Below are 25,890 nucleotides of genomic sequence, written 5' to 3'. Positions count from 1 at the left end.
TCTCCTGTCAAATCTCTTCCTAAATTTAAGGAAATCGAGTCCTCATATCACTAGACTTATATGAAGGTGTAGTCTGATCGTCCGGGTGAGTGTAGTCCTGAGAAGGACTGTTGTCGGTGGCAGTGACTGACGTTTCGACAACCTGTGCGGAAGTCATCATCAGAGTCAAGTGAAGGATTGTTGTCAGTAGAATGTTCTTATTCCAGTTCGTGTGAAATGATCGGTTGGTTTTGCCGTGATGTTATTGGCTGTAAGACTCAAGTGACGTAAGTCGTTCGTGATTGGTCTGTTTCGGTCTGTCGGTAAAGCTAGGTTGTTCTTTTTCGGTCGTTTGTGATGTTTATGTCGTGAATGAGTCGTTTGTATGGGGCGGGTAGTTGTTGACATCTGTTTAGGGGAGTCTGTTCTAAGTTAGTAAACCAGCTTTCCAGAGTCAGTCGTTGAAAATAGTCAGTGCTGTAGGTTAGGCATTACGCAGAGTCCCAGTCAATGTTGTGGTTGGTAAGTCGATGGTGTTCAGCAATGTGATTGCTGACATCACCTTTCCTCGTCGCCCGTCTGTGTTCAGTCAGTCTTGTTGTGAGGTTTCTGCCAGTCTCACCGATGTAGGAGGCTTGGCAGTCGGAACAATTGATCTTATAAATCGTCCCCTGTCTGTTCCTCGGTTCGTCTTTGTCTTTAACGTTGGTTAGTAACTGACGTAGTGTGGTGATGGGTTTGTGGGCGACGCGGATATTGAAGGGTAGTAAGATGCGCGAGATGTTTTCAGACATACCTTTTATGTACGGTATGGTTGCTGTAGTCGTAGGGGTTGCGGTGTCGTTTGTTCCGGTAGTGGTAGTGGGTCGGGGAGTGTTTCGTCGGATGAAGTCGTTGTTGTAGTTGTTCTTCGTAAAAACACGGTGAAGGTATTTGTTCTCGTCGGATAAGCTGTCTGTCGAGTCACATACTAGTTGTGCGCGTCGTGTTAGAGTTCTGATAGTTGTGGCTTTGTGTGATGTAGTGTTGTAGGATGACTCGTCTAGTAATCTGTCGGTATGTGTCGGTTTCCTGTAAACTGTCGTTCGTAATGAGTTGTCGTTGTGGCTTACCAGGCAGTCTAGAAAAGGAAGTTTGCCATTTTCTTCGACTTCTCTGGTAAACTGTATGTCAGTGTTTTGTTCGTTAAGGTGGTTGTGGAATGCGTCAATTTCGTCGTGTCGAACGGCGGTGAATGTGTCGTCAACGTAACGTAACCAAAGCGGTATCGTTTGTCGGCAAGTCGAAAGGGCGCGTTCCTCGATGTTCTGCATCACAATTTCTGCTATAACAACAGAAACTGGAGACCCCATGGCAGTGCCGTGTAACTGTTTGTAGTGTTTACCGTTGTACTGAAAGTAAGTAGACGTTAGGCAAATGTTTAGCAAGTCCATGATGTCGTCTGTCGGTAGCGGTAGTGGTTCGGTAGATTTTCGGATTGCAGTCTCAGTGCATTGTAATGCTAATTGAATGAATACCTTTATTTAAGTGTCAGACTAAAATAGCAGTACATAACCACTAAATGGGGACACTACAAAATAAATTAAAAATGACTAAATCCATATATTAATTAGAGTTAAAATGCTAATTGAGCTAAAAATACTAAGATTGGTTAACATGCTAAAATATTTACAATATGTACAAGATAAAATTTACATAAAAAACTTTTTTACATTAAGTACTGCATAAAATACAGTTGGTACAGTAATTATCGGTCAGTAAAGTATTTAGATCAATCTTACGGATATTTATCTTGAAAGATGATAATGTTGGCAGATCTCTAATGTTCTTAGGTACAATATTCCATAACTTAGGTCCAGTATATCTGATAGAGTGCTTACCATATGTTGCTGTATTAAATCTAGGAATAACAAATTCTTTGCTACGTAGGGCATATTTCGTATCAGACCTCCGAAATAGGTCAGCAATATACTTAGGACATATATTGTTCTTGACCTTGTACATGAGAGTAGCCATGTCCTGTAACCTTCTGTTATGTAAAGTACATAGATTAGCCATACCCAATAGTGTGTTATAACTTGACGTTTTGTCGCAATAGATGGCTCTAAGTCCTGTATGCGTTCGAGTTTTCTGCTGTCACTAGCACGACAGAAGTGCCAAACAAGATGAGAGTAAGTTAAATAAGGAAGAATGGCAGCTTTAAACAATTGCAACTTGGTGCTAGTAGGTATTAAGTTTCTGAGTCTCATTAAGACTCCTACACGTTGGCTGCTTTTCTTACAGATTGTAGTAATATGTTCAGCAAATCGGAGATCATTGTCTATTGATACTCCAAGCAATTTCAGGCAGGCAGTTGATTTAACTTCTACGTCTCCAATAACAATTCTCATACTATGATCACATTTATTACCAAGTGTTAAGGTTCGATACTTGTCGAAGTTTCCTTTAAGGAAGTTGGAACTGTACCAGTTGGAAGCTACTTCAGCACTTACTGTCAGATTAGCATGAACATCAGCTAGATTACTGCTCATATCATAAAACTGGTGGTCATCTGCATACATATTAAGGTTTGTATTAATGTCATAAGTTAGATCATTCTGAAAAATGTTCCATAATAACGGCCCAAATGCAGATCCCTGAGGGCATGCCCTTGACACCCTCTCCCAGGAGCTCACTACTGGTCCCAGTTTAACTCTGTTGAAGTGGAATACTTGTGAACAGTGATTTCACATCAAATGACACTAGTTTGACTTACGTCACTTGAGTCTTACAGCCAATAACATCACGGCAAAACCAACCGATCATTTCACACGAACTGGAATAAGAACATTCTACTGACAACAATCATTCACTTGACTCTGATGATGACTTCCGCACAGGTTGTCGAAACGTCAGTCACTGCCACCGACAACAGTCCTTCTCAGGACTACACTCACCCGGACGATCAGACTACACCTTCACATGTTACCCCCGGGTTCAAACCATTTACTGCACTAGACTTATAAGCAAGGATTCCAAAAACTTCTCCTCTTTAAACACTTTTAATGATAAATTGATACACTCGCTGGCTTTACAAACATATTTCTTTACAAAGTTGAACCTTTCAACAAAACTGTAAAATACGCTTAATAGTTACCTTCAAAGGCAGCTCATGATACTTACTGTAGACACAACAGAACACAGTGGTAAAATGCTCTGCTACTCGAATTATTTGAGCTTTTAGGACTAACGGTTCTTCTATTGCAAACATAAGCTGACGCGGGTTTTTCAGCCGAGACAACAAACTTTCTCTCCGGGGGGTTTTGACTACTGACAGAGGTGGCAAGAAGCGTTAAAGCGATAACAGGCGCTACGATACTCACTCTAGACACACAGCAGAACATAGCAGCAAAATGAGTGCGCATGCTCCGCTACCTCACTCGAATTATTTGAGTTTTTTAGGGCTCACGGTTCTTCTATTGCAAACGTAAGCTGACGCGGGTTTTTCAGCCGGGACAACAAACTTTCTCTCGGGGGGGGTTGACTACTGAAAGAGGTGGCAAGAAGCGCTAAAGCAATAACAGGCGCTACGATACTCACTCTAGACACACAGCAGAACATAGCAGCAAAATGAGTGCGCATGCTCCGCTACCTGACTCGAATTATTTGAGCTTTTTAGGGCTTACGGTTCTTCTATTGCAAACGTAAGCTGACGCGGATTTTCCAGCCGAGACAACAAACTTTTTCTCTGGGGGTTTGCCTACTGAAGGAGATGGCCAGAAGCGCTACAGCGATAACAGGTGCTACGAACTTCTCAGCCATGTTACGGCTGCTCAACTTCAGTCACTAAATTCACACCTGTTACCAAAAACCTTTTCTCTTTGTGTGAGATATATGAGGTTTGACCACAGCTTTTCTGAAAACAGTAACCTTATTTGTTTTGATTTGGGCCTATCTCCCACGAATTGAAAACAAACAATGAGAATTTTAAAAAATGCTTCCATTTTGCCTCGATAGTGTTACTATGGAAATATTGTCGTTCCCATTCCTTTGCACGCGTAAATTTCTCGCGAGTTACAAGCATGTGCACTCATTTTTCCACTGTGTCCTCGCTCTATAGTCGCATTTGATCGAGAAGATAGTGTGAACTAAAAATTATATTTCTTAACATCGTCGTTTTGAAGTATTTGTACATCGATAAAAAGATTTGATCACACTATCTCCATCTACACTCGATTTCCATCCCTATCAGCCGTGGTGTATACTTTTTCTACAGAAAAACTTTCACTCCAAGAATTACTTATAAAATTCCTTGGCTTGCATCTATTAAACTTCCGTGAAATACAAATATAATTTTTCTATGGCTTTACTTCTGGAGAACTGAAATGACGTTAATTTTTCGTGCTGGAAACTTTAGGTTTTTCAAGGCTGATGGATCACAGACTCTGTGATAACCTACAAAAAAAATACAAAGATTTAGCACCTATACAAGCCATGTACTACTCCTTTCCACAAGCTAGGCTACCTGTGGTACAAAGCGGGAAATGATTTATCAACTATGGGATACGAGACGTAACGTCATGACCGTCAAGAGGGACGACGCCATCTTGGTTTTTAAAGAAAATTGGATTTTCTTTGAGATGCATGGAAATGTGACGAGTAAAGTTTGTAAATCGTTATCAGAAATAGCTCTTGGAGACAAATGAACAGCTGAAGCAAATGAAAGTTTCTGTGGTAAAATTGCATTTTAAGACTACATTGACTTTATGATGTCAAACAGTTATCATGTTGATCGAAGAACTTACAATGGGTTTCAATGAAAACTCGAGTAAGTGATAAGTACTTACATTCCGACAACGAGGCCAGATGCGAAAATGAACACAATGTGTGGAGACAACACTAAAGAAAAAAAGAACAGATTTTTGTTAAGTTTAGGAATTTCTCTTGTGGAGAGTAACTTGTTAGGCTCATTAATAGAGCACTGCAATAGTATAGTATAGGTCATGGGTTCAACTCCCGTGCAGGCCTGAAATTTTTTTCAGGCCATATTTTTACTGTGAAATGTTCAGCAGGCAACCGTGGACGATACTCCTACTCTTGTACGTTGGATCAGCGATGATCTGATCGACCCAAAATAACGAATATGAAATATAAAAAGAGAGGCAAGACCGATACAACGTAGATAAGTAAATTTTAAGACGGAGCACTATATTTCGGCTGGGCAAACCAGCCTTCTTCAGGTGCAGTGGGAATTAACAGAGAATTGGGGTGATGCTTCATAGATAGCTGTATGATGTAACAGCGGAAATATGTAAAACTAATTTGATTGACAATGAGATAACAATAAAAATAGAAATAGTGAGCAAAAATAGAAATGAAGTAAGGTAAATTGGATAAATAACTAGAAACTAATACATTTCTTCGCGAGCGTTAAGGCCATCTGGATAAATAGTGTTGCCTCTTGAAATTAAAAAAGCTTCCCTGGCCTTGCGTATCGAGTCTTTTTACTACTGATTAAGTTAAGTGTCCATAACTGCGGAGATCACTCTCATGTTCAACTATTAATCCACAATTCGCAAATATGATATTCATATAATCCCAGTAAGAGTAATGCTCTGCACCTTTCTAGAATATTCTATTAGGAGATGCAATAATGATGTACTGCTACAAGAAAAATAGTTTTGAAGTTTCCGGTACCTTCTAGAATGTCATGTTAATGTGAGATGAGGGAGGTTTCTGTTGTCGGCAAAGACCGAGTTCTTGAAGAAACTACCTAGAGCTGCTGTAATCTGCTTTCAAAGGAAGCATGCCTACAGTCAGAGTTTCAGACGAGATTTAGAGATAGCAGTCGGTTTGACGTGAGCCGTGTACCAGTGCTGACTGAAGGTTAAGTCAGTAAAGGAGTCCAGTTAAGTAGTCACTTTCTTGGAATAGTTACCCAGAGGATGATAATTGAATAAATTAGTTTGCTTTATAACATAGAGCAAATTTCAACTGAGCATCGAAAGTAATTCGAAATTGCGTTGGGTTTTGCTTTACTTCGCTCTTTGATTGGTCCATAATACTCGCGCCACTCTCTCAACCAATCAGATGCAAAACTGAAACCAATCATGACTTGGTCGCCCGCGTTTTCCCGCGCTTTAGACAATTTGGTTGGTTTTTCTTTGAGTTCCCATTGGCTCTTGAGGGTATTTTCCTTTCTTCTGATTGATCGTTGTCATTGCTCTGGTTTTGGTTGTAAGAAACTCAACTTCGAAAAGCACTCCAGTTGTGTCAGGTATTTTTTTCATGGTGGTGAGATTATACTGCAACATCTCCGAGTCTTCAAATGAATGATTTGAAACAGTTTTATTTTTTAGAGTTAAACTAAAACCAACCTGAGCCAGAGGCTGGGCAGACTTCATCACATTTTTTTGTAACGTTCACGTTTTTCTCCACATAGTTTGTGTAATTATTTTCCACCTCAGCACAGCGATACCCTTTATCGGCCAAAGTAACGTAATCACAGCTGGTTTCCTTGAACTTTTCCCTGTCACATTTCTTGTCATCGCTACCATTTATCTTGATGCTACATGACATGGTCACTGTGATGGTTCCTCCAATGCTGCAGGATTCGCAATCTGCTGACGAGTACTCGGTTCCAGACCCTATGCTGAAAGACGCTGAAAAACATAATTGCTAAGTGAAGATACAGAGTATTGTTAGTCATAACAGCTACTTCACAGTTCTAAGTTTGCAGTTGGTGTTTATCTTCCCTATTGCTATTAGTCCTCGTTTAGTCTTTTTGTTTCAGTTTTGCTTCTTTAGCGTTGTGCGTCCTGCCATACTATCATTTCGGTGTAAATCATAGACTTTTAATTCATCTGCGTCGACAAATACGAATAAAGATTAATCGTATCTTCCCCTTGGTAACCGACCTGTTATCACGAATCCCATGGGAGACTGGGGGGCCAGCTATTCTCTTAACTGGGCCTCTTCATCAAGTGACGAGCAGCTATGAAATTATTATTTAGTGAAACACCAAATCACGGTTGAATAATATACAGATTTTTAATAATGGAAAAGGTACTGATGCCGACAATTTCAAACAGAAACAAAAAAATGAAGATTGAGAAGGAAATGTGAAAAGGGAAAAAAATTGAAAATTAAAAAAAAGGTTATTGAGAAACGCCCCTAAAACCCCAAATTCAAAACTTTCCCCATCCTGTTAAATTTCCATTCTGTCGTCCTTGGTTTTTAAGAATACAAAAATGTCTCTTACCATTACGCATGGTGAACATGGAAGTTGGTGTTGCGACAGGCGCACTTGTAGTGTGAGCATAAGCACTTGACAAATTGGTTGCATTGTGAGTTGTTGAGGTTAATGCTGCTGTGGCTTTGGTGGTCGCTATTGGTGTCGCCGTCATTGGTGTTCCTGTGGTGTTTGTCCCTCCTTCAGATGGAATTACTGTTGTCATGGACACGTTTACTGTTGTCGTGGACGCGCTTACTGTTGTCGTGGACACGTTTACTGTTGTCGTGGACACGTTTACTGTTGTCGAGGACACGTTTACTGTTGTCGTGGACACGTTTACTGTTGTCGTGGACACGTTTCCTGTTGTCGTGGACACGTTTACTGTTGTCATGGGCACGTTTACTGTTGTCGTGGACGCGTCTACTGTTGTCGCGGACGCGCTTACTGTTTTACTTGACGCGATTACTGCTGTGTTATGCGCATGCATGCAACATACTAAAAACATTGCAAACTTCAAGCAATGAGGGAACGTCATCTGTCAAAGCGAAAGGAGAGAGAATTGCAATTAACTAATGATAAAATAATGCAAATAACAATTTAATATCGTGAGCAAGAGGCATATTTTTGCGAGGGGATGCGAGTAGGAAGTTGTGAGTTTTACCAACACAGAAATAATTGCAAGGGTCTTACAAATTCTCAATAAGCTTGTCTGATGAAATAAATTCTGGTGACGTAAGCCCTAAGGAAGAATTTGTCTTGCGTAATAAGGCTCCAAAAGGTGCCAATTGTGCACTCAGGCTGGCATTAGGTTAATTTCATATTTAACAATTATAAAAAGCGTAGCGGACAATTGAAATAGCCGGGAAAAAGCTGCACTAAAAACCTCCAAGAGTTGCTCATGGGAGTGCCTATAGATACACCAGATCATTTATTTTGTTTGAATCACGCCATGAATCTTCAATTCATTTCGGATCATGTATTACTAAATTCTTATTAACCGAGCGGGAGGTCTGTATGGGAGTATCTTGATCGAGGTCGCCAGTACAGACCGAACGCAGTGAGGTCTGTACCAGCGACCGAGGTCAAGATTCTCCCATACAGACCGACCTAGCTCGGTTAATAAGATATTTATTATATGGCTGTGTCTTATATGCCAATTTTTTATATTCTTTGTAACTTTTTTTTCTAGACCGGTCTAGATGCCGGTCTAGATGGGAAAATCTAGACCGCTTTCAATATTGATTTCAGCCAATCAAATTCGTGAATTCGGTAGTTCCCAGTCCTTGTGAGACAGCCATATAATAATTACAAGTACCACATTAGCGAAGATCCAGCCTTGAAACTTTCGAAACCATATAACTGTACTACTTTACACACTCTTAAACTGTGACACATCTTTGCCGTTTTGCTTCCACGAAAGTAGCTTTCTCTAAAGCTGTGTTTTCATTCGATCTCACTACTATCAAAATAAGCAGAATTCTTATGGTAGTGATAAACTCTGCGTATGGTCTTAGTCAGCCACGAGATCTTTTTAACCCAGTTGGTCGAGAAATTGATCGTGAAATTGGCCGCTCCCGCTCATGAAAGTGTTTCATAAACATGAATAATGAATTTACGTTGTAAAATGGCTATGTAATTTAGTTAGAGGAATTTAATATTTGCCACCCAAGAGAACTGCGCCACTCAATTTTAAAATAGTTCTTTGCCTATCGCAAAAAGAATGTAGAAAGAAAAGAAAGGCATAAAATCGCGACAGAAACTTTAAATGCTACAAACTCACAAAGAAGACTATCATGGTTTTCCTCAAACTGAATACTTTGATGCAATTTTCTGAGAAGCGTTGACTTCGTGATTACAAGCAACACCAATGCATGATAAAAATTCTTGCTCGTTACCTCGACAATACAACATTCTTTTTAACAAATATTCATAATCATTTACATTTCATCATTTCGCAGTTCATGTCTTTATTTAAATTTTCTCATCGCTTTCTTATCATTCATTTTATCCGTTGAAGACTGCAGTTCGGGCAGTCGAAAGCTCGTAGTTTTTAATCATTTTAGCCAGAGATCGTTTTTGTATATCAACCAATGCATGAGTTAAGCTCTTTGCAGGTGTTATCTTTAATAAAGGCTGATAGTTTCGAAAGAAACTGTTTGGGGCTGCGTCGGTGGGAGTAACGAAATAATTTGGATATATCAACAAAGTTGAAATGGTAAATTGGCCACCGTAATGATTACAAAAGCTGACGTTTCGAGCGTTAGCCCTTCGTCGGAGCTCCGACGAAGGGCTAACGCTCGAAACGTCAGCTTTTGTAATCATTACGGTGGCCAATTTACCATTTTATCTTTAATAAGCTTATTTGGGCTGTACGGAAGCTCCTTAGAAATGTTATGCGTTAAAATCTGTCCCGAGAAAGCAAGAAATACTTTGTTCATTACGGCTTACAAACCCCCAATTATGGATTCTGATAAATTTATAACAAGTTTTCAAGAAGATGTATTAACAAAGCTTGAAAAAGAAACGAACCGAAGGACATTATAATCACTGGCGATTTTAATGCAGATGTTGGTGCTTTGAAACCAAATAAATACACAAGGAAACTTATGTAAATTACTCGTCTTCATGGTTTAACTCAACTGATAAAAAAAGCCATTGAGAGTGACAGAGAATACAAGCACTACATTAGATCTTATTTTCGTCAATAATTGTCATTGCACTGTCTCGCATGGTGTGCAAGAATCTGGTATAAGTGATCATTCTATTGTCTTTGCAACAAAGGAGGCTGGTGTTCACAAAGCCCCCGCTGAAATTCGTGAATTACGATCGTACAAGAATTACAACAAAGATGAATTTCAACGCGATGTTGCTCGGGTTCCTTGGAGTCTTATTGAGTCATTTGATGATATTAACGACGCAGTAGAAGAAGCCTGGAATATACTGTTTCTTGATGTAGCAAATCGGTATACGCCAATGCGTCATGTAAAAACAAAATGTGCAACAAAGCCCTGGATTACAAGTGAACTTCAGGACATGATGGCTAAAAGAGACTATACTTTCAAACTAGCCAAACGATCTGGAAAACAAGATTAAAATTAATCACAAATTAAAATCCATGGTTAATAATAAAGTCAGGTCTGCTGAAGCTGAACATTAGAGGGATCTTATTAATTCTGCATCTGATCCTAGCAATTTATGGCAATTGTTGTCTAAAGTCATAGGCGGTAAATAATGGGTTTCAGGTGACGTCACAAGCTTTGCTGAAGTTAGTGTCCGCCATGCTGGTGTCCCTCGGGTGTCAAATTTATGAATAATTAGTCGATTTCTATAGTGAAGCCCTCTCTCTTATCGCCGTATTATTTCGCCAACTACATGAATATCCAGAAAGAAAAAAGCGATAAAAGTATCTGGCATTCATCTTAAGGTATCCCAGTGCTCTCTGAGTATGCCGAAAGCTTAGAGAGTTGGGAGGAAAGATGATTGCAAAAGATCTCGGTCCTCGGGGTTGACCCTGCAAGCATACCAGCCGAGAAGTTCAGTCCAAAATTCTTGCCTCCTGTGGAAGTGTCGGACTTGCTGAGTTACCTCGTTCTTGAGACCAGCTTCTACACCAAGAGGCAGTTCAAGGCGTTCAAGAGTCTAGAGGCGTTTAATCAAATGGTGTCGGAATTTGTAACTTCAGTTGTAGGCAAAGTAATCGCCGGCAAGTATGTCGTGAGAGCACGAGTTTGGCATTCACAGCATATGAATGATCCTTTAGTGAACATTTGGGTCATTTCCGAAAACGATGGGACCGTTTTGTCAGCCCATTGCTTGGGATGCAAAGCTGGACTGACTGAGTCATGCTCACATATCGCGAGTGTTTTATTTTATGTCACTGAGAGGCAACTACTCGAATTCATGGCAAGCTCACTGGGTGTCACGAAAACTCAGACCCCTCGAAGTGTTCTCCAAGCTTCCGAAGTGTTCCATAATTCGATAGTGCATAGCATAAAGCATGAACCAATTGTTTTATAACATAACCGGTGGAATAATGCAACAAATCCGACGCGAAAGACGGACAACAATATCAAGAGTGACTCTTCAGTGAAGCGGATCGTGACGGCACTGATGCCGAGTCTTCTTTCCCGTTGTTTTTCTCTTTCTGCCTCATTTAAGAACTCTAGCCCAATGGTCACAAAATTTTCTTCGTTTTGGGACTGGTGAGCGGAATCTCTGTTTGTATCCATTATTATCGCGAAATATTTAAGAATTTTAACAGAGCGACAACAAAGATCTGTGCGACGAAGTACAAAAAAGTAAACGAACGTCCCTTTCGGCTCGTCAAAATCACGCCACATTTTAATAATTTGGTGTTGGAGCGAGCGCATTTGATCCAGTTAACTGTGAATGAAAAGCTCAAAATTAACGGGAAAAATAGAGGAAACTTAAGCTAAATGAAGTCTTGTGTCACTCTAAAATGTTTTAATACTCAACGATCGGACGATTTTGCGAAACGTGCAACTTGCGGCCTTCTTTTTGCTGCTTCAGTTGGATCAAGACCCAAAAGGTCAAAATACACGCGGCATTACCAGCAGTGATCATAAGTCGGGTTTATCTCTTGATTTTCGAGGGGTGTGAGTTTTCGGGGTCTGAGGTCTGAGTTTTCGGGGTGTGAGTTTTCGTGGCACACAAAGCTCGCTTACACTCCGGTAAAATGCTCATGGATTTTACCCACATATGTTAATGAAGTGTCGTATGCGAGGGCTAAAGACATCGATTTCTCATCGGTTAAGAAGCTCAAAGAAAAGCTCGACCAAAAAATCGATGCGAGCAAGCCGCAAGCCTCGAACCATACAACAACTTCTAGTTCCTCCTGTTCTTCCCCTTGATTTGTAATGATCTTAGGTATAGCGCATTAGATCATATATCTAATGAATTTTGCGCTATAGAAATAATAAAATTATTAAATTATTATACGAAGAAATCCTTAGTCTTTATGCTTTCCACTTTTGCTCGAACAGCCAACAACAATGCATAAAACAATCCCATCTTTCTCACATGAACTCTTCGTTAGATACGGTTTGTTTACGCTCGAGGGACACCAAGATGGCGGATAGTAACCGTTGCTAAGCAATTGGTCACGTGGGTGAAACCCAAGAATTGAACCTCATGTCGTGCAATTTGGGCTGAAATCATACGCGTGATTTCAAAATCGAACGAGCGCGCAGCGCAAGTTCGATTTGAAATCGTAAATATGAATTCAGACCAAAATTGCACGACACGACGTTCAATTACCACTTTGGTTACAATGAAATACATGAAGTTCATATATTTTGAAATGCGGTATTAGATACATATGATACACGATCCTCGCAGTAGATAGCGCTATTTAAGCAATAGCGAAAATCAGACCTGAAAAAAATCAGGCCTGTACGGGACTCGAACCACTGACGTCTGCGATATTAGTGCAGCGCTCTACAAATTGAGCTAACAAGCCAACTGGGAGCAGGCCGTTGAGTTGATTCGTAATAAACCCGTGAAAGTGATAAATCAGATAAAATGAAATATATGAAGTTCATATATTTTGAAATGCGGTATTAGATACTTATGATACACGATCCTCGCAATAGATAGCGCTATTTAAGCAATAGCGAAAATCAGACCTGAAAAAAATCAGGCCTGTACGGGACTCGAACCACTGACCTCTGCGATAATAGTGCAGCGCTCGACCAATTGAGCTAACAAGCCAACTGGGAGCAGGCCGTTGAGTTGATTCGCTATCTACTGCGAGGATCGTGTATCATATGTATCTAATACGGCAGTTCAAAATATATGAACTTCATATATTTCATTGTATCTGATTTATCACTTTCACGGGTTTATTACGATATTATTATTATTATTTAAATACCTTGGAGTGACAATTGACGAAAAACGGAATTGGTGGCCTCATATTCGAAATTTGATCAAGAAGTTAGGTCATCGTATCTGTGTTTTCAATCGCATTTACCATATGCTTGACGAAAAGACTCGCCTTGCGTACGACAATGGTTTAGTGCTACCTCACTACTTAGACTATACGGATATAATATGGGGCGATCAGCCAGGGTTAAAATCAGAAATGGAACAGCTAAGGGCCTTCCAAAATAAGTTTGCTAAAAAAGTCTATGGCAAGAAGCCCTCCTTTAAAGAGGCAATGAAAGAATTAATGTGGATGCCTTTGAAATTTCGTCGTCGTGCGCATCGTTGTGTACGGTACTCTTAGGTATAAGGGACGACCTATTAAGTGCCATGAAAAGGAAAGAGGCAACTCTTATGGTACTAGCAGACTTTTCGAAATCATTTGATACCGTTTGTTTTAAAACGGTGATAACCAAGTTGTATCACCTCGGTTTTTCAAAGCATGTTTCGAATGGCTGGCTAATTATCTATGTGGCAGGAGACAATACGTTCAAATTGATGATCGCAAATCGTCACCCGTGCTCTCCGAATTTGGAATCCCCCAAGGCTCAATCCTTGGACCGATGTTGTTCAATCTCTACGTTGCGGATCTCCAAGACATTCTTCCACCTACAATCAAAAGTTTCCAATATGCCGATGATACAACATTATACTCTAGCTGTTCTACACCGCAGATCACATCTCAAGCGGAAAGCATGAATGCAACCCTGGCAGGCCTTGGCGCCTGGTCAAATGATTCAAACCTTGCCCTAAATTCTAAGAAATCCAAAGCCATTCTTATCTCAACTCCAAAGGATGGCTCATGTACATTCTCTCGGAAATCTGGAGCTGGGATTAGAAATCTCCCGTAAACCACTGGAACGTATAAATGTTACAAAACTCCTGGGAGTACACATTGACTCAAATCTTAAATGGGAATTTCATATCAGTTCTATTCTTAAATCTTGTTATGCGACTCTGAGAACCTTAAGAAAAATAAGGAACTTTACTAATTTGACTTCAACTTTAACTTTTGACTTTAATTTAACTTTACGGAAACATTTGGTAGAAACATTAATTCTGTCTAAAATAAGCTACTGTGTCATTGTTTTTTATCCACTACCAAAATTCCTCTCAGCTAGACTACAAAGGCTCCAGTTCGCTATGGCTAGTTTCGTCACTTGTAAATATGTAAACAGTATATCTACCATTTTGGATCTTGGCTGGCTACCTATCCTGGAGCTAAGGGACTACTCGCTACTAAAGACTATTTTTAAAGCACTGTATTATGATAACTGGCCCTCCCATTAAAATTTGCAAGTCGTTAAACCCGTTAGGCATCTCCGTTCCAGTGTTGCTCCTAGGCTTTATGTTCCATTTGTACAAGGCACCTTTCAGCATTCAGCAGCCATGATTTTTAACGAAATGCCAGCAAAGATAAGGAATTGCACAGATTTTAAAGAATACTGCAGGCTCTGCAAGGCCTTCTTGAATAAATCGTCATTATTATTATTATTATTATTATTATTATTATTATTATTACTTGTTCAGAACGCAATAAAAGGAAACATTCCTGAATACTTTGATAACTTTAAATCAACACTAAATTCACATGGTTACAACACCAGAAATGGACGCCTTCCACGCTTTGGCAGAATTACAACGGAATGGGGACGACGCATAACATCTTGATCTTATCAAGCAACAAACGAATGGTTGGCACTTCCGCCCGAGTTGAAAAAGCCTATGCCACCATTAATTTTTAAAAGGCACTTAAATAATTATTTTTTTTTTAATTTCCTTATAAACCTTAGCATATTTTTAATTTTAGTATTTTAATCTTAGTGTTTTTATATGCTTCTATACATCTACATATACAAATTTTTTCCTCGTTTTTACCTAATCTAAATGTATTTTTAGTCAGAGGACCCCCCTGAAAACAACTCGAGGTGATGGGAGTATCCTCTTTAAATATTATTTATTATTATTATTATTATTATTATTATTAACTTGCTGACGAACCCTTAGAAAATTATATGAGGCACCTGTAAAATTTACTGAGCCCTTAGGGTAAGTCTACTTTGTTTGTGTAGATTAGACCTTCATGAACCAATGTTAGAGTATATTTTACACCCGATAACATCTCGAAGAACAAAATCTTTTAAGTTTCCCTTTTTCGCTGACGGCGCTTTTGAATTTAGGTTATTTCATGTTTGAGTTACATGAGAGACTGCGATATAATTCGACCTAGCTATGCCAATCTTTTTGTAGGTTTTGTCGAACACCAATTTTTCAGCCAATACAACGGCTCCAAACCTGAACTCTACGGTCGCTACATCGACGACTGTATCGGCGCTACCTCCTCTACCAAAGAGGAACTGACTCAATTCATAACCGCAGTCAATTCTTTTCACCCGGCTCTGAAATATACCTGGGAAATTTCCGCCAACAATTCCTTATCCTTTTTAGACATCAAAGTTTCAATCGAAGGTAACGGTTTATGCAACCTACAGACTCGCATAATTACTAGTTATATTCGTCTTCGCATCCATCTCATGTTAAGAATTCCATTCCTTTTTCTCAGTTCATAAGACTTCGTCGTTTATGTAGTAATAACTCTGATTTCCACCACAAATCAGAGTCAATGCGCCAGTTTTTCGATAAACGTGGTTTCCCTGTTTCTGTCGTTCAAGCGAGTTACCACCGCGCCCAACTTATTGATCGACATTCAGCACTACAAACGTCACAAAAGGAAGATTCCGACCGAATTCCATTCAGTCACTCTCACGTTTGACCCTCACCACTCGGTTAAATCCATCATTCTTAAAAACTTTAAATTGCTTCAAAACGATCCAGAGACACGCAGTATCTCTTCGCAGCCTCCGCTCATTTCATTCAAACGCGACAAAAACATAGGCAATTTTTTGGTCAGAAGTTCTTTTCAGACTGATGACCAACTAGGCACTTTTAAATGCGCTCGTGCACGATGCAAAACATGTCCTTTCATTCACAACACTGATAAAATATCGGGATCCAAACGATCCAATAAGATCACCGATCACTTCACGTGCACCACCGCCAATGTAATCTATTGCATAACTTACACTTATTGCAAAAAGATATACATCGGCGGAACAGGCAAAAGACTAGGTGACCGATTCAGAGAACACCTTCACGATGTGGAAAAGAATGACAAGGACACATCGAAACCAGTCGCTCGACACTTTAATTTACCTAACCATTCTAAGCAACATATGGCAATCTGCGGTCTTTCCTTACTCTTAGATAGCACGGACAGCCGTAAAACTCTTGAACAAAAGCTCATCTTTCAAACCGGCAGTCTAAATCCCTATTGTATTGTATAAGGGTCAACGAACGCTTTTCATTCCACTAATTTATTCGTGTTTTTCTCGTTGCCGTGTTCCCACCAATAACGTAGCTCCATTTTCTGCCTTTAAAACACACACAACCCACAATTCCTCTATTCGCTCCGACGAAGGGCTAACGCTCGAAACCTCTACTTTTGTAATCGTTACGGTGGCTAATTTACCATTTCAACTTTGTTGATATATCCAAATTATTGCGATATAATTCATCTTTTAATAGAACAAATTTAATTGACACATATACAAATTAACATTTATTTCTCAACATTCAACGCGTGTTTCATCGAAATTTTCAGCTAGTACTTTATCAAAATATATTTTGTATGAATGAGCCGAAAGAGTTTTGTCTTCCTAATTAGCCGAATTGCCATGCAATACGCAAATCGAACTGAGCTATTTTATTAAGTCCACCATTTTTCGGCCGTCTTTACTAATTAATTCGGGTTCTATTTGAGGATTCAAGTCAAACACTTGAATTTCTGTTTCTGTTTACATGCAAAAAATTCAGCATGCGATGTGCAACACAGTAAATAGCTAACGACCCTGCTTCGAGACAGTATTTATCTCTATTCACAAGGCGCATCGATCAAATTCCAATTGTGTCTTGGCACGAAACATTCAAAAGAGCGGAAGTTGTCGACAGCCCACTTGCAGCCTCAGTTTCGAGATGCACCTGTGTTTTTCACCGCCTCCGCCAGTAGACTTTGAGCTCGTTTCCAGTCCTTATTCCTGTAACCAGGTCAAGACCAGATTGACGTAATTTGTTATGAATACAGAAGTTATTAGTTTTAAGTAGCCCTCGGGTCATTACGCAAGATTTGCCATATTGATATGCTAATGAAAAAAAAATTAATTTTGAACGGATAACACAATAGAAATAAATCCTAAAGCCGCTTAAGGCGATCAAATGTGTTGATGCCACAAGTTTTGCATAATCGTTGGTACGGATCGAACACAGTGTTATCTGGAACTTTGGACATTCAACTACGACGATCTGCTTCATTCCTGATATCCTTATGAAGACAAATTTGAGATTGGAACAACAGATACGTCAAAATAAATGAATGAATGAATGAATGAATTTTCCTGCGAAAGTGGTCAAATAAACTGATGCCACCAGTTTTGCATACACCACAAGAAGTGTAACAGCTTCTGGCGATCCCGACAAAATCAACCTAGCTTTTGTGATAGCAATACCACATTAAGCGAACCTTTGTAAGTAATAATGAAACACAAAGGTATAGTTGACGGGATTTCCGCGGCTAAATTCCAGTCTCTTTTATTCTTTCACCACGCCAGAAAAATAAAGAATCGAAAAAATAAATAAATAAATAAAAAATCAAGATAAAAAAAATGATCTCAAAAATAAAAGTAATCCATCGGTGGTAATTAAATGTCAATCAACAGTGAGACGAAAGCGCGCCTTCGTTTCTTCGCGCTGACAGTTGGTCGAACGAACGTTCGGCCTCACCAAACACGAAATGTTATTCAAAACCTGAACGGGAGGCGTTTTGTCCACGCAGTGGCAGATTCATTCTTAACGCGTTAGAATTTCACCCTTGTGTGAAATCAGTTTTTTGTGTGTGTGTGTGTGTGTGTGTAAAATTTCACTTGTTAAATCTCTCCGAGTGCTGAGAAAATGATCGGAAAACTAACAAATTTCAATATAGATCTTGATATTTACAGTTTGAAACTGATATCCGATCGTATTCGGGAATGTAAAAGGTCTGTAGATAAACCTAACATCAATGATTATCTTTATGAAATCTATCCTAGAGAAAAAGGAATTGCTTAAGCCTCGCATTTGAGGTTCTGTCCTCGTGTACCGGTTCACAAGAGCCAATACAAAAGACCAAACAATACACAATAGCTAACCAATAACTCCTAAACAAAGAAAGAACATTGGTAATTCCCTTGTGAACCGGTACACCAGGACAGAACCGCATTTGAGATGTCTTCCTGAAAGTGTTTACTTTTCTCAACACCGCATGATTCGGATTGTAACATTCCTCGCTATGCCTTAGTTTAAGCGCGAGAAAATGTACAACGCAGAGGTATGAAAAATTAAAAAGCCGCAAAATCAAACAAAGATGCAGATGATTTTTTGAGAAATTATTAAAACGGATGGTGAGTTCATTCGCCAAGCTTTCAAACCGATGATACTCGACCTGCTGGATGCGAACAGTAAATGGACAATAGAAAAATGAGCTGAAGTGATGATCCTTACCTTGATATCCGTATAAACGCCTTTAGCGATCAACTGATAAATGTCGTCGAGATATAGAGAAAAACAGCCTTCCCAGTGGAGTAAAATGACCCGAAACTGTCGCAGAACAAAACAGTAATCGAGCTAATAAGTATTTGTCTATTTGTCGCTAAGGAAACAGAAAAACAGAAATTTCAAACCAATCAGAGGCTGCATTATTTACAAAATATTTTCCAGAGTACGCGTACGATCAAGCGCGCTCGAGTACGCGTACAACCGATTTCCAGGCCTTTTTTCGATTTTTTTCTGTCTTTGCCTGTTTTGAGAGGATTTCGGAAAGACCACGAAGAGATCGAAAGTTTCAGTGTAGTCGAAACTGAAATAATGTTCCAGTGAGTAATACAACGACCAGCTGACTACAAACGACGTAAAAGCTTGGCAGAAGAAATAAAAGAAGTAATTCATAGTTTAGTCATGCGCGTGTATCAGCGATGTTTTAAAATGTAGGCAAACTGTGCACAAATGTGCGTACAATTAACCTGCTTCTGTTTGTGCGTATGCGAGGATAGCCAACTTTTCACGGCTAAAAATAGGCCTAAACTAGTTATAATGTGGTAGACGGAAGCGCGCACTTGATAAATTTGAAGTCGTCTCTTTCCCCTGCCATGGAGTTTGGCTGAATGACACCCGATAAATATTTTGTGCTCGGAAAATTAAGGGAGAAGAAAACTCACCGAAAAATAATGGCTCGTTTGCTTTACTTGAAGATTTGTCAAGAAGCCGATTTGAATAAATTTGAATCGCGAAAAGATCGCGAAGTTCACATTTAATCTACGCCCACTTCAAGATGTCATCATCTGTCTTCAATTGAAAAAAAAAAAAACCACGTATTTTCATGACAAGGTAATGGGCACCTGTTCATGTGTAATAAAACCTGGCTGACTGGAAACTTGATTTTTCCCATCCATGGGAGAATTTCTCCCCACCCCGTCTATGAAAAGTCTTTTTCAACCTCTCCCAGAGTGCCATATGGTCGCACGTTGTCCTCAAGGCTTTCTCTTTTCGCCATTTTTCATCATGGGTCACTCGAACGTGTGGTTTTCTCATCCAAGAACTTACGGACCAGGTTCAAGATCCTGGTAAATTTGTTTTCTCTATGTTTTTAAGCTACTTACGTATATTTTATCAGAATTGTTTTAGTATTTGTGTTGTTCCTGAGGGTTACGTGGAGGCTTTTCGATTTACCGCTTGTTCGTCTGAAATTCAAGATGGCTGACACGTGGTCGAGATTCTGTAAATTGAAAATGTTTTGCCGGTAGTCCACGATTTCGCCATTAGTTTTGCTTTTAACGTTCCCAGATCTGCTGTTGAATTTAAGGCATTTTAAGTATTTGATGTTAGTAATTTGCAACAGGATCAGACGAAACATTTCAAGTGGAAATATTTTTAGTTAGCTGATCGTATGTTTAAACTGTATTTCCTGAAAGTTTAGGGATAAGGTATTATCAAAATAAATAACTATTTTTTCACTATCTCTTAGAATTATATATAAATTTTTAGCCTTTTATGATGGAAAACCTATTCTTGGGATGCAGCCATTAAATTTGAGACCTGGTGACAAATGGGCCAAAGGTCTCTACCAAATGTTTGCGACTTGGCAAAAGTTGTAGTTTCAACTACAAAATAACTGGCCTGTTATTGTGTCAAAGCCTCAGAATTACAATGATCATCTGCAAAAATAAAATTAACCTCTTTTTTTTACCTCATGATATGTAGGCTCTAATGATAATTTGTTCACTCTGTCAAAATCTTTGTAACTGAAGATCTTTTATTTGTTTATTGCCCTAACAGCCGTGTTTGCTTCAACCGTCATGGCCTTATCAGAAAATATGGGCTCAATGTTTGTAGACGATGCTTTAGGCAGTACGCTAAAGACATTGGCTTCCAAAAGGTTAGTTCAGCCCTATCCTCTGTCCTTTCAAATTTTGAAGTTCCCATTAACTCAAACTACTGTTAACTAGAACCTAAGGCCAACTGGAACTTATGTTTATTTTTTCCTGAATTTCCAAGCTACTTAAAACTGTCAAATTCTTTATTTTTACTGAACCAGACTCTTGTCTTTTGTTTGATCTGATCAAAATACACACTGTATGAACAGAAGTTTTGTATTTGTCTTGTTTTTCCTTACTCAAGTTATTTGTTTTCCACTTCTGAGGACCTCGGCCTTTTTCAATTTCCTTTGAAGGTTTGAGTGTTCTTTCAATTCATAAATTGATTTTTTTTTGTTTGTAGTTCCACTAGTGTACCATCAAGGTCAAGCAACAATGCACATTTAAAGAATTTTGGTTTTGAAAATTAACAACTTTGTTAAAAAATATTGGCAGAATTCTGACAGCTTGTGAATGCAACATCTTGCTGGAAAGTGTAATAAAGCATTGTTGATATTTATCCTAACGTTATGTGTGTTTGAATTTCATGTGTTTTTTTTTTTCGATACACCCTAACATCAGCAAGGCCATGCTCTAAGAAAAATTGAAGGGAGCCCAGTGCTCTGAAACTGTGAAATCCAGGGTGCCTAGTACATGCATTTTATGAAAAAACTAAGATTCCTGAGTCGCCAAAGAGCAAAAGTAAGGCACCAGCAGCCACCAGGCACTGTTACACCACAGCCCTTATCAGTCTCCATATTCTCCATGCTCTTCTCTATACATTTCCTCTTCTACTGACTTGGAGAATTTGTTTGACAATCAAAGTACCCTTGTTTGGGACATTGGGCCTGTCAATGTGACAGTTAATTTGATGTCAAGAGAAGTTTTAAAAAATTACCATCTGGTATTGCATTATTGTAAATGTAGTATCCTCTGTTGTTAGTCTAGAAAATGGCTGTCATTGTTGTGAAACTAATCAGAAGCAAAATTAAAACTACTCCCAACTTTAATCATCAAACCCAAGTTGATTTCTGTTTTAATGAGGAATTACCTTGATCTGATGAGTTTGGTTTTGGTTTTGCTTTGACAATGCTTGACCAATTACACCAGAACACCAGTATGCATGTTCTCTGTACTGTTCTCTATACATTTCATCAGGTGCTGACAAGGAGAATTTGTCTAACAATCAAGAGCTTCTTTAGTTGGTGATCATTACCTTTATTCTTTCAAACGCCAACTCAAATCTTTTTACTTTAGTTGATTATATAATGTTTCCGATGGCCACGACATACATTCTTTTAAGATTATTTGTTCCAAGTGTCGCTGTGTAAATGTTCTAAAAGCTTGCTTTTGTTAGTATTAATGTAGTGTGCTATTTGTTACCTTTTTCTCTTCTTTCTTTCTACTTATTAGAATGATGTTTATAGTACATTATTAATATTTAATTGTAGTTTTTGGGTACAGGGTTGGTTTTCTACATTTTATGGGGTTGGCTTAGGTGGGTGAACCCAGTGGGGGGGGGGGGGGGGGGACTACATGACCTGTTGTTCTCTTGCCTGTACAATGTACAAATCTATAAATAAATAAATATTCTTGTGACCTAAATATGTGATTCAGGGTTGTTGTGTCAAGAAATTAGGTGTTACTATTATAGGTGAAAGGGTTAATCATTGAACCATTTTCAAATAAACTAACCTGCTGTAAATCCTCTAACAAGCCCCCCTCTAATAAACTGGTTGAAATTTATGAAGCCCCTCCAGCCCTCCCTCTCAAAAAACAAAAATTCAAATTAATACTCCATGTCAATACGTATGACAGATTTATTTGAGTACTGTAATTTTCGCTCCGACGAAGGGCTAACGCTCGAAACGTCAGCTTTTTTAATCATTACGGTGGCCAATTTACCATTTCAACTTTGTTGATATATCCGAATTATACTGTAATTTTAGTTTGTCATTTAAAATTGATTATGGTGATTGACTGAGTGATGTTATAATGTTGGCATCAATATATGGAAATTACAGAGTGATGCTAAAAATATAACATGGCTAAACAAGGTCCATTGAGAAATTAGATAACAAAAATTGAGTTCTTAATTGAATTCTAAATTAATAATCCCCCATCTATTAAGCTCCCCCTCTAATGAGCCATGCCCCCCCCCCCTCCCACAAAGTACCAGAAATGAATAAGGCCCCTTGGGAGGCTTATTAGAGGATTAATGGTACATTAAAATGAAGAAGGATTCTCAGTTTCTTCAATTATTTCCTAACCCTATGCACCCTAACACCAGTATGCATATTCTCTGTACTAGGCTATAAATTTCCTATGGTACTGGGGTTGGTGATCATCTCCATTTTTCTTGCAGCTAATTTTTAATTTAGGGGTGATGTTGTAGCAAGAAATTAGATGCTGGTCACTCTTATATAGTGTTAAAGCTGTAAGGAATAAACCATTTTGCAGCAGGAACTACCCACACAACTTCCTTTCTCCATTTCACCCTAACAGGGTGTCAAGTGACAAATGACACTTAGAAAATAGGAAAATAGAAATGACAGTGGCCAAAAAATAGGAAATAAATAGGAATTCTCACCCCAAAATAGGAAAAAAATAGGATTTCTTTGAGTTCTATCCTCTTAACACTCCCAACAGAAACTCTGTTCCACAACCCAATGCTTTAATATTTAACAGGCACCATGAAATACATCCATAATGCATTGTAGCCCCACTTCAACATGGCAAATGCACATACATGCAAATGAACCTCCCAGAATCCCTTGCATGTTATCAAAAGCACTGAGAAAGTCTGGGCACTAGTTTCAGAAGAAATTTACTCATAAAGGCTTCAAACTGGTCTTTTTTGACATGAAGTTTCAGTTTTTTGTAGAATTTATCAATTTTATTTGCAATTTCATTTCAAATATTTCAAAATGTTTCTGTGTACCTAGTAAAACCCTAAAAAAATAGGAAAAACTAGGAATTTCATGAAAAAATAGGAGAAAATAGGAGGCAGGCCAAAAAATAGGAAAAAATAGGAACTTGACACCCTGCACTAAAAGTAAATTTTTCTCCTGGTTACCGTTACCATGCAAAAGAAAAATTTGTTATTACTTGGTAGAACCTTGCCCGAAATGTCACCATAGTGCAAACACCCTTTCTTTAATTTGCAACAAAATGAACTGTTTCGAATTTATTCATGAAATTTACACTGTAACTCTCTTCTGTCTGCATTTACCACAATGATTTGGATTTTTAATCACTTAAAGCAAAGTTTCAACCATGGAAGCCAAAGAAGTATACAAGAAATTTTCTATTTTTTTTTCCCATCGAGTCTGCGTAACATTATTAGCTTGCCTTAATGATCTTTCAGTACTTCACTAAATTTGGCATTTTAGTTAAGGCAGGAGATTCAGCAAGCTCTACTGCACTTTTTTAACAACTAAGTTGAAATTGTAAATTGGCCACCGTAACGAGTTAAAAAGCTGACGTTTCGAGCATTAGCCCTTCAACATTCACTCTGACGAAGGGCTAATGCTTGAAACGTCAGCTATTTAACTTGTTACGGTGGCCAATTTACAATTTCAACTTAGTTGATATAACCAAATTACCTTGTTACCCACACCGACGCAACACCACAGTTTCTCTACAAACTTTCACCCTTTATTCATTTGAACTTTTTAACAGCTGATTAAGTATTGAATTTCGGACCCAGCCACCCTACCCGAGGTACAAAAATCTGAAAAATCTGAAAAATTTTATGGCCTGTCGGGGCCCCAAAGGCGCTACTTTGTACCTCCGGTGGATGTCGTAAGCCAAGATCGACCAATAAGAATCGAGAAAGTTTTTGTCAACATTCTGAGGAAAACCCATAGAGCGTTTGCACATGACGTCACAAATTTCGCGGGAAAGTTGAGTCGCCATGTTGGTGTTTCACATTTTTGAGTTATTTTTTTAAAAAAAATAACTATATGTCAGCGAATAAATTGGTGTATTGTAGTGTAGTGTAATCTGATCAGCGCAATTTGGTGTATCTCTAAGCAATCTGATTGGCGCATCTTTTTTTTGGTGTATCTCAACGCAATGTGATTGGCCCAATTTTTTGGTGTATCACAAACCAATCAGATTGTATTATTTTTCGATGTTGCACCAATCAGAGCGTTCTTGCTAATTTGTGGTTTGACGGGTCTTCAAATTTCAGCGAATCAACGCTTGAGTCGGAGAGAGCGGTTCGCGAATTAAGGAAATGTATCAGTCGTGTTGGGAAAGTGGTGGAGTTGTGATCGTTGTACGACTATGCTTATTCTTCCTTCTGAAGGAGACTGAGTGGAACATGAGAAAAATTTTGAATCAAATATTACTTCAGATGTCGATAGGAACAACTTCAGGATATTTCATTGCTATATATGAGTTAATCAGCGATTCCAGTTTTGAATTTCGCTCAAGGAACGAGGTAAGATGACATCTGCAAGAGTTGTAAGATCATCTATTCAGTGTAATGGCTCATGTCCTTCGTGAGGATTTTATCGCTATGATCTGTCTGGATTTGAAAGGTCGTCAGGGAACTTTTTCTACTGATTAGCGAGTTAAAACATGCATGTTTTGTGTACCGCTCCTTCACTTACGACGCATACACCGTCAGCTGGAGGCCTAACACGAATTTAGCGCTAAAGCGTGTTGTTTCGGAAAGGCTAGTTTTACGGACTCTGGTAAATCTTGCGCAAGAAATTTGCGTAAATCATATTTGATTGATAATCTTTTTTTTTGCCATATGGTTGTTCTTTTAGCAGCGGTTGAAACGACCACCAGGTTACATTTACTTTCTGCGTCGACTGCCATGTTACATATCCGTTTCTTTGCTTCTAAAAGTCCTCCATGAATTAAATAGTGTTTAAACGATACTTTCCCGTTACAATTGCGTGTTACTTTTTACTCGCCAGTATGGATTAGATTTTTTTAGATGAAATGCCATTTTCCAGCAAACAACACAAATTTTATGACATAAATCTACCTCAATGAAAAATATTTCACAAGGGACAGAATGATACGGTCGATTAATTTTCCACGCAACTCTCACGTGCTTAGACGTTTTCTACCAATAAAATTTGCTTATAGCTAACCTGGACTTTACCCCATTGCGTGTCAATTTCCTGTAAACAACCTGCATTTTATCACGTATTTCGCACGCAAAGGGCAAAGTCCAGATAGGCAACAACCAATCAAGTAGCCCACCTTATTATCCTTTGAAGAATGATACTTTGT

General features: G+C 38.8%; 2 protein-coding genes across 2 annotated transcripts; one reads left to right on the top strand and one right to left on the bottom strand.

Moving 5' to 3' along the window:
- Window positions 1–3,009: 3,009 nt before the first annotated feature.
- LOC111345221 (uncharacterized) lies at window positions 3,010–19,547 on the bottom strand. The gene is made up of 6 exons (XM_088745183.1): window positions 19,441–19,547; window positions 18,728–18,823; window positions 7,220–7,727; window positions 6,336–6,620; window positions 4,806–4,857; window positions 3,010–4,413 (listed from the first exon to the last, which is right to left on the bottom strand). The coding sequence occupies exons 3-6, from the start codon at window positions 7,725–7,727 to the stop codon at window positions 4,395–4,397; spliced, it is 864 nt and encodes a 287-aa protein (XP_088601309.1). The 5' UTR covers window positions 18,728–18,823; window positions 19,441–19,547; the 3' UTR covers window positions 3,010–4,394.
- A 138-nt stretch (window positions 19,548–19,685) lies between these two features.
- LOC148717066 (small ribosomal subunit protein uS14-like) lies at window positions 19,686–21,160 on the top strand. Its single transcript, XM_088745199.1, has 3 exons — window positions 19,686–19,845; window positions 20,558–20,657; window positions 20,999–21,160. The coding sequence occupies exons 1-3, from the start codon at window positions 19,700–19,702 to the stop codon at window positions 21,005–21,007; spliced, it is 255 nt and encodes an 84-aa protein (XP_088601325.1). The 5' UTR covers window positions 19,686–19,699; the 3' UTR covers window positions 21,008–21,160.
- The last annotated feature ends 4,730 nt before the right edge of the window (window positions 21,161–25,890 follow it).

This window comes from Stylophora pistillata, chromosome 14 (assembly GCF_964205215.1).
Source record: "Stylophora pistillata chromosome 14, jaStyPist1.2, whole genome shotgun sequence".
Classification (NCBI taxonomy): domain Eukaryota; kingdom Metazoa; phylum Cnidaria; class Anthozoa; order Scleractinia; family Pocilloporidae; genus Stylophora; species Stylophora pistillata.
Note: the sequence above shows the minus strand (reverse complement) of the source record. Positions and strands in the feature narration are given on the sequence as shown.